This window comes from Vicia villosa, unplaced genomic scaffold, assembly GCF_029867415.1.
Source record: "Vicia villosa cultivar HV-30 ecotype Madison, WI unplaced genomic scaffold, Vvil1.0 ctg.001340F_1_1, whole genome shotgun sequence".
In the NCBI taxonomy this organism is placed as follows: Eukaryota; Viridiplantae; Streptophyta; class Magnoliopsida; order Fabales; family Fabaceae; genus Vicia; species Vicia villosa.
This window is the reverse complement of record NW_026705581.1, coordinates 300,395-310,061: the sequence shown is the minus strand read 5'-3', so window position 1 is coordinate 310,061 and position 9,667 is coordinate 300,395. Positions and strand designations below refer to the sequence as shown.

Below are 9,667 nucleotides of genomic sequence, written 5' to 3'. Positions count from 1 at the left end.
GCATGTCGTACTTTTTACCTTCTCCTAATATTGCCTCTAAGTGGGTTATATGTTCTTCTTGCGCTTTGGATTTGATAATCATGTTTTCCATGTAAATGTATAATCATACATTGCATTGAATTTCTTGTATAGGTCTGACTGGATTGATAACTTTGGATCTCTTTGGAGCTCGTATCATTGACTCTGGTACTACATATTTACGAGTATGTACACACTTCAAACTATTGTTGATTTCATTTGTTTAATCGATTTTGTCTTGGTGGTTACTAACTTTGTGAATTTTCTATAGGAGTAACTTGTGTAGAGTGAAAGTTTGATCGTTTCCCGGCCTAGGTCGACGTTTGGCGTTTTCTTGAGTTCGGTAACATCCGAGGTAAATTTCTTTCTCAAATTACTGGTATTATGATGAATTTTTCTGAAATTGTGTGATTATATATGTTGCGTTTTATTGCTCCGGATTCATTCCGTTTATACTTTGGGTTTTGACATAAACGCATTATACTGACATTATGATGTGTTATAATATGATCACATGCACCTACTTTTTGTAACCACTTGATTTTAATATTTTGTTTAATGGTAAACTACAAACATAAGAGTACCCTCCTTGATAGCTCATTAGTTTTATGTGTTTAGAGAGTTAATATAGGATACAAAATTCCAAGATAATAAGTTGCTCTTCTATTTTTCATGCACTATCAATTTCTTGGCTTATGATTTCTAACAAAAACTATAGTCATGTTATCTACTTTCAAATAATAAATGAAAGAGGCTCAAGAGCTTTGCTAATTATTCCGACATGTGGAATATTCTTGATGTCAATTTCGTTAATCGTTAAGTGATGAACTTACTAACTTTGTGAATTGAATTCGCTATAGGGGTTACTTGTGAAGAGTGAAAGTTTGATCGTTTTTGTTTAGCTTAATTAAGACATGGATAAGACATGGATGAATTCAAACCGATTGTCGAAAGAGTACGAGAAAGGGGTATGGGAATTCGTTAAGTTTGCGGTTGCGCACTCCAAAGACCCGATTCGAATGGCGTGTCCTTGCATGGGTTGTTGTTATGGGGGTAAGGTTGACGGGAATCAGTTGGCATCGCATTTACTACGGTTTGGAATTGATAGAAGTTATACAGTTTGGAGTGTGCATGGTGAGAAAAGTAACGGGAATGTTGAGTCGAGGTGTAATACGAAGTATGCTTCAAACGACGATTGCACAGACACATACGATTATGATCGAGTGGAAGAGATTACAGAAGCGCTTAAAGAAGATATTGAGGATTGTCCCAAAATGTTCGAGAGGTTGGTAAGCGATACAGAGAAACCGTTGTATGATGGTTGTTCAAAATTCACAAGATTTTCTGCGGTGTTAAAGTTGTACAACTTAAAGGCGGACAATGGATGGTTGGATAAAAGTTTCACAGAGTTATTAGCCCTTATGAAAGATATGCTACCAGAGGATAATGTTCTTACCAATCGAACGTATGAAGCCAAAAAGATGTTGTTGGCATGAGCTATGATAAGATACATGCATGTCCAAACGATTGCGTTTTGTTTCGAAACGAGTATGTAGCGTTTAATGAGTGTCCTAAATGCGGTGCCCCTCGATATAAGAAAAATTTGTCTCCGGCCAAAGTCTTATGGTATTTTCCTATAATTCCGAGATTTAGACGCATGTATCGTAGTGAAACCAATTCAAGACACTTGACTTGGCATGCAGATGAAAAAATTATTGATGGAAAGTTGCGACATCCGGCAGACTCACCACAGTGGATGAAAGTTGATACTAATTATCCTGAATTTGGATGAGTTAGTTACATGTGAAACTTTCAGTATATATATATATCATACTTTACATGATTTAGTTTGTTTCACAGGAACTATAATGATGTATATATATAATTTTGGATATTATAATGGTATTATATTAGTATATATATATATATATTCTCCTACGTATGGTTGAAAATATATCGTTGAAAATATATTACAGGTCGAAAATATTACAGGTCAAACTGGGAGGCTTAAATTACAGGTTGCACTTTAAAATACCTCATTTAGCAACGACAGCGCTTTAAAAAAACGCTCTTAAAGGGCCACCTACTAAAGCGCTTTATTACTAAAGCACTGCCTAAGATTAAAAAAAAGCATAAAAAATTAAAAAAACGCAACCTACGAAAGCGCTTTTGGAAAAGCGCTCTTATAGGGGGGCTACCAGAGCGCTTTTTCCAGAAAAAGCGCTCTGATAGGGGGGCTACCAGAGCGCTTTTCTGGAAAAAGCACTCTTATAGGGGGGGCTACCAGAACGCTTTTCTGGAAAAGCGCTCTTATAGGGGGGCTACCAGAGCGCTTTCAAAAGCGTTGTCGTTACCTACGGCAGCGCTGGCTTTGGCAGCGCTTTAGTAGCCCAAAAAAGCGCTTTGGTAGCCCTTTTCCGTAGTAGTGATTTAAATTTGAATTAAAATCAAATTAAATCAAATCTTGTTATGGAGCTGTTTTGGAAAACATATCATAACCAAATCTCCACTTTATCTACTGATCAAATATTATTCCCATTAGAGGAAAGTCCAGTAGAGGGATTTGTTGGAACAAAATTGTTGTGTACCATATTCCTTAAGTTTTGATGATAACAAAGTATTTAAAGAACAATTGGGTAGACTAATGCGTGTTCAAGTGTGAAGGCACAAAGATTAATATACTAATTAAAAGTCAATTCTAATATTGCACTGAACATTCAAAGAGAAGCTTAAAGATATAGATTCTAAGGCTCAGACTCTAAAGAGTCAGTCTCTGAAGAAATCATCTTTTGAAGATCAAAGTCTACGGGAGGTCATCATTTGAAGATCCCAGACTCTGCTCAAGTCAACCTCTAAAGACTCAGATTTTGCAGGATTAAAAGCTAAGATGTTGACTCTGAAGGATCAGAACCTGAAGCCATTCAAAGCTCAAGAACCAAGGAGTTTCTGACAAGTCGCTATCAGACTCTAAGGTCAATTTGTCTTCTTCTGGTCGCGTAAAGACTTGGCAGAAAATTGCAGAAGTCTGAAGATTTTCAATTGATAATTTCTTTTGTAGAAAAAGAGTTTCAAAGGGCAATGCAACAGCATTAACCATATAAGGAAGATTTGTGATGGATATGATATTTCTTCTCTTGAAGACTCACTTGTGGAAGAAGTTCTCTCCAATGTATCTCTGTTTATTCCCTATAAATGGAGTTGAAGACTTGGAGAAAAATACAACATTGCACCTCGAAAAACAAAACAAAGAGCACAAGTTTAACTTAGGATTTCGTATCTCTTGTATATTCTAGATATCCCAAAGTCTTAGCGTCTGATTGTATTGTATTTTATCTAGACCTTTAATTGTATAATAAGTGCAGTTTATCATATTCTCTTAATTGTTGTTATTGAGTCAGAAGTCTCTTCCTTGTGTGCTTGAGTATTTGGAAGTCTCTTGCTTGTGTGCTTGAGCTTTCGAAATCTCTTGCTTGTGTACTTAAGCATTGGAAATATCTTCCTTGTGTGCTTGAGCATTAAAGTCACTTACTTGTGTGTTTGGGAAATTGGAAGTCTCTTGCTTGTGTGCTTGAGAAAATTGTAATCAGATTTAGTTATAGTGGAAATCCCTTAGAAGTGCAAGGGGACAGGACTACTCCTGATATGTAAGAGGAACCGGGATAATTGCTTGTGAGTTTGCTTGCTCTCTTCTTTATTTTTTATAAACTTTATTCCACTGTTAATCATCAGACTCTGAATCATAATCTATCCTCGTGATTACTGACAAGAGATTTGCAAGAGAAAAAGAAGAAAAAGTTAACACAATTCAACCCCACTTCTTGAGTTTTTCTCACCTTGAGATTTCTATTTAAAGAGACTTAATTCCATCGTTTAAGACCCCGAGCTTAATTGAATATCTTTGAGTTAGGGTTTTATTTGAGTCCTTGTTTGTTGTGTTGCTTGTATACCATGCTAGCGCCTATTTTCATATCATAAGGCATAGTTGTTGGTTTGTTTAGTTGAGTTGTAATTCAACATTCTTTAAGTTGTTTATTGAAGTGGATCATTCGGGTTACTAATTGAGAGAAAGTGAGAGGATTTCTCATATTTATAGGAATTCCTAAATAGAAAGTTATTGGGTAGTATCAGGAAGAGACTGTGAGTAAGGTGTGTTCATGTAAGACTAAGTGTACTAGTACTATTGATATTGAATTTAAGAAACTCAAACAACAAATAAAGATGATGGGATGTAAAAATTCTAACCCTAGCCACCTGAAGATTCCATATCCGGAACTAGGTGAGTAATACACTATGCTGAAAAAAGAACAATAGGTACCAAATGGTTCCGCCAAGACACAACGTCTAAAAAGATTTTGTCTCATAGGTTTCATATCCTAAAGATGTTTTCAGGAGAATACAATCACCTTATAATAACTCATACTATTCTACATGAGAGGTAGGAGGAAGCCAACTTGATTTGAAAAGATATCCTCTTGAATACTATAATTGAGGAAGAGATCATAGGAATTTAATCGAATAAACATCATTCTTACAATGACATCACCGCCAGAGATCCCTTTCCTTGGAAATGACAATGTGACCAAAAAATATTATTTAGTAGCTTTTGCTCCCAAACAAACAACCCCTTCTCCGCTTAAGGTCCCAAACTTTCTACTTATGCTAGGCATAAATTTAAAAGGCTATAGAGAAAAAGTCTCTCAAACCGATGAGCCCTATACAAGGATCTTCCCGAATGGAAGTGAGAAATTCATTTTCCACCTTCCTAGACAACAACATCTACAAACCAATCAGAAGCGACTTTCTGATTTGAGTCTAGAAGAGAAATTCCCTTGGTGAAAGAATTTCTCAAACCAACCACTCTTTCTCCGACAAGGAGGAAACAATGAGAGTATCATATCTCTCAGAAGGAATGGTATTTCCAATATCGGTATTATATTTAACGTTGTTTCATTTGTATTAATTATAAAATTCTTTAATATTTTTTTGAAAACAAACAATTATAAAATAATAATTAAATAGTATATTTTTCTTATAATTTATTATTTATTACATAAATGTTTAAAAGTTAAAAGTAAAGTGAAAACAAGATAATATTTTTGATAAAAATATATATTTTCTTAGGCAAAATGCTAAAAAAAAATGATTTGATAGAAAGTTTCAAACTCCTATAAAAGAGATAGTACATATACCTACTAATATACATCTAGTTACATAATAAAATTAAAGGGAACTAAAATTAATGGCTAAGAAATACAAAGACATGATGAAGAACATAGGAAATTAAGAAACTCCTAGCTAGAAAAAGACTATGTGTTCATGAAAAAAAATTCTTCACAATTCCTGAATTTTGAAGAGAATATTTCTGTCTACGGATTCAAGCAGCCCAATTTCATCAACTAACCTATCATCCTCCTCATAATTATCATCAATAGAAATATTCAAATCCAAAGAAACATAAGAACTTGTTTCTTCCAAAGTAGCAACATTAACATCATCATCATCATTATCATCTTTGTCTTCTTGAGAGGATCTTTGTATAGGAGAACAAACTCTTGATCTTGAACTAAAACTTTCACAACTAAGAATAATAATAGCATCACAAAAACCAACCTCTTCACCATTTGAATCCAAAACTCTTCCTTTCTCAATAGCCCTTTTGAAACCAAGTTGTGAACAATAATCAACTTGCTCTATATCTTCAACTAGAAAAACCCTATGAGGGTTATTTGCCATTGCATCACCAAATCTTTCAATGAAACTACAACTTGCTTCATCTCTTGATCTTTTGTTTCTACTTTCCTCACTTGATTCACCTCTTGTTGAAGCAAAACTACTTAATGATATTGAAGTGAAATTGTTGTAAGATCCAAACACAAGCCTAGCTAATTCTTTTGCTATTTTCTCTTTACCTTCCAAATCAAGACCTTGGAAAAACAACCATGTTTCTTCTTTAGGATCATGATAAATGTTTCTCAAATTTCCTTTTCTTTTTGTCAAACCGGATCGACATTGCAAAACCGTGCTCGCGATTTCCGGTATTATATCTTTTTGCCATGGAACCTTTTTCTCCAAAGCATTGCATAGAGTTTTCATATTCTCTAAATTGAGCTCTTTGAACTTGTTAATTTGCTCCATTTCCATAAGCTCACTAGAAGAAGTTGAATTAGGGTTAGAAGGTTCATTGAACTTGCTTCCACTTTGAATTTGAGATATCCAAAATTGGTGATCGGAACGATCGCGATCGCTTTGTGACACATTTGGATATTGTTGTTGCTCATAGGAGAATCCTGAAGTGGATGAAGAAGGTGATGCTGAAGATAATGTGAGGATTTTATCATCACAATGATAGGTTTGTGTTTGGGTTGAACCACACATAGAGTTGTTCCACTTTTTGCAAAGGTCTCCCACTTGAACACAATTCTCCTAGAATACACAACAAAAATAATTAATTTTAACTAATCACAAATTTTTATAAATATCTTAATATCTAAAATACGATCTGTCACCACGAAAACGGTCAAAATAAAACGGTATCAGAAGGTGCTGACCAATACCATTCACTATTTTTATGATTTAAAAAAACTGTAGTTAATTCACACCAAAACAGTTGCAATCACTATTGTAACATCTGTACTGATCGAAATCGTGAAAGCTTTATGTGACCCGTGATGATTACTTTAATGTTTATTTTGATTTGTAGGGTATGGTAAAAAATAATTGGAATATTATCTAAATAAGATTGAGATAAGATAATAACAAAAACCTGATCATTATTGGTGATTCCTTTATTCTCATTTTTGTATTGTTGTAGCCATGCAGGAAGACTTGAACTTGAAGAATCACTTTTGAAAGAACTCATTCTCTGCAAGCTGCTTCTAACTTCAGTCTCATTTTTTCTTGAAGGTTCTCCAAAACAAGCAGTTTCTTGTTGTTTTTGAGTTATCTGATCATCTCCTACTCCTTCATGCAATAGCCAGCTTGTTCTAGTCTCATCTTTTTCATTTCTTGACTCATTTTCTATACCACTAAGAACAAAAAGAGAAAATTATATCAAATATTAAGTAAAATGTTAATAAAATAAAAATTATTATTTTTAAAAAATATTTATGTAAATATTTAAAAAGAAAAGCCTCTTTCCTAGCTTATAAGTTGTACTCAATCAAAAAAGCAAAATTGTAATGACTGACAAGTCTTTGGTTTCAGTGCACAAATTTGTAATATCTTTTGTCATTTTTTCCATTCTCATATATAGTAAAAGAAGAAAAAAAATAAACAGTTTTTTCCTTCTTTTTCTTACTATTTTTTGCTGTTGAAGTTTTAACCTATAAGAAGCAAAAGACAATTCCATTATTTATCCCTTTCCCAATGTTCATTTTGAGATAAATAATCACTCATAAGGAAACAGTTTTTCAAATAAAAGTAATGATGCAGTTAAAGTCACATAGCATAGTAAAAATCAATTAATATCAAACTTTACCAAATTGCATGTTAATATTTTTGTGGCGGATTCGATACCGCGCCCATTAGTATGATATTCATGCAGAGCTATCAACTGATCTGGCTTAACTTAACTGGACGAATTGCATGTTAAATTTACCTGTTAGTGATGAGACTAAATTTCAAGGTTCCAGCAGGAATAGTGATAGGATGAAGATTCCAAATAGTTTCAAGTGATGGTTGTCCATTTTTGCATCTCATATAAGCTTGAAAAGTAGCAATACACATCAACCAAAACTTTCCATTTTCTCCAACACCATTAACAAGTTTTCCAATCTCCATTATCATGTGATCAATGGAAGAATAATAGCCTCTAATCCCTTGTTGCTTTTTATAATCAAACAAATATTTAAGATCTCCAAGATACAAAACATACCCTTTTCCATGAAAACTCTTTGTTGCTAGTTTCTTAAGCTCTTCAACTTTTTCCTCAACTTGTACCCTTGAAACATTGCCAAAGTCACAAAGAGAAAGTGAAACAAACTTAACACCTTTAAGTGACTCATCAACTTCTCCTTTATCAAATTTTTCCATCACTCCTTTAACTACACCTTCAAGATTACTCACACACTCTCCAACAACAACAACACTTTTTCTTTGATTCATCTTTAAATTCTCAACAACACTGTGGATATCCTCAACCCTAGTTGGATCCAAAACCAATGCTTTGTTGGAAACTTTCTCTTGAGATTGAGAAGAGAGAGTTTGATCATTGTTTTCCTTTATAGAAGAAGTGTTTTCCAAGGAAACAGCTTGTTCAACATTGGTTTTCACTTGAGTACTATTAAACCCTGCTTCTCTCATAACCCTACTAACACTAGGATCATCAAGAATTGAAATAATGAGCTGCTCAAGCTCAATCTTCACCGTTAAAAGCGGTTGCTGCTGATTCTCAATCGATCCGCGGCGCTGATGAGCTTGAGCGCGCTTAAAGGCAGCAACCAAAGCATTCGCGAAAGAAGGATACTGAGCTTGAGAATGATGAGAACCTAACATAGGGCTAGAAGTCGTCGCTGGCAAGCGATTGAGCGCGACGTTGAAGCAAAGCTCTAAAGCCTTACATTGAAGAGGGTGAGAGTGAGATTGAAGACAAGCTGTTCTTAACAAACCATTTGTAACACTAAGCATGGTGTTTGCTACATGGAGTGGTGTTACTTGCGCATGGCCGCGACGCTTTGCTAGGGTTATTGCTTGTTTTACTATGTTTGCAGCATCTGTAGTTAGGCCTTGTTGCAAAGAACAATTTCCTGTTCTCATCTTTAGGATAGTATCAACTTTCTTATAGGGTAAGTAAAAGAAATAGAGAAAAGAGAAGCTAGAATTCAATAGTTAGAAGAGTAGTAAGATAGTTATATGGATGGAACATGGAAGCTAGGGTTTGTTTTGATGATAATATATAAAAGGGTGAAGGATTGATGATCATAGGATTTTTTTTGAATGAAAATTGTGAATATTGAAAGGTGAAATAGATGATAGTTTGGTCTAAAGGGAGAGAAAGAGGAGAGAGGAGGTGTAGAGGAAGTAAGGTGTGTGAAATATATGGGAGATGTGAGTGAGGTGCTTTTCTTGTGGGAGAGGTAATAAATTTGGGGTCCAAAGTGGATTTTGTTGTAGAAAGTGGATTGCATGTGCTGACAAGCAGGACTATTAGACCAGTATCAAAGGCAACTTAGCTTTGCCTTCTTTCTTTCTTTCTTTTTCTTTCATTCTTCAAATTTTTAGTATAAAAGTTTTTGGTATTTGTAAGTGGGAGGTGGGGGCACTTTCTCTTCTATATATGCATAATGTTTTACTACTAGTTTCTTCTTTCCCAAGAGAGAAAGAAAGAAAGCTAGGTAACAACTCATTTTTTGAATCTTAAATCTTGATTGGCTAATCTAATATTTTTGGAAATTTTGAAATGAGTTCATTTCTTCAAGTGTGGCATCAATTATAGAGAAGTTGATGGATATAATATTTTTTTTTAACTTACATCAATTTTTTCAATCGAAACCTTCTTCCAATATTTCTTCTCTAATTCTTTCATAAACTTCTTTTTCGCTAAAGTAAAAAAATTATATAATAATTATTGTATTGGTGTTGTGCTAAAAATATTTATTTAAGAGTAGTTCTATTGTAATATTTTTATAGTAAATTTGAATGTTGCAAATTA

General features: G+C 34.0%; 1 protein-coding gene across 1 annotated transcript; it reads right to left on the bottom strand.

The window, feature by feature from the left end:
* Positions 1–5,173: 5,173 nt before the first annotated feature.
* Positions 5,174–9,153, bottom strand: LOC131634719 (protein SMAX1-LIKE 3-like). Its single transcript, XM_058905343.1, has 3 exons — positions 7,616–9,153; positions 6,782–7,043; positions 5,174–6,441 (listed from the first exon to the last, which is right to left on the bottom strand). The coding sequence occupies exons 1-3, from the start codon at positions 8,770–8,772 to the stop codon at positions 5,350–5,352; spliced, it is 2,511 nt and encodes an 836-aa protein (XP_058761326.1). The 5' UTR covers positions 8,773–9,153; the 3' UTR covers positions 5,174–5,349.
* Between the last annotated feature and the right edge of the window lie 514 nt (positions 9,154–9,667).

What these genes read in the sequence shown, in the direction of transcription:
- LOC131634719 (XM_058905343.1), bottom strand. Translation starts at nt 8,772, where the DNA reads ATGAGAACAGGAAATTGTTCTTTGCAACAAGGCCTAACTACAGATGCT. An exon ending in TTTAGTCTCATCACTAACAG is followed by an intron (nt 7,044 to 7,615) that starts GTAAATTTAACA and finishes TTTTGTTCTTAG; the next exon opens with TGGTATAGAAAATGAGTCAA. An exon ending in GAATCACCAATAATGATCAG is followed by an intron (nt 6,442 to 6,781) that starts GTTTTTGTTATT and finishes TGTGTATTCTAG; the next exon opens with GAGAATTGTGTTCAAGTGGG.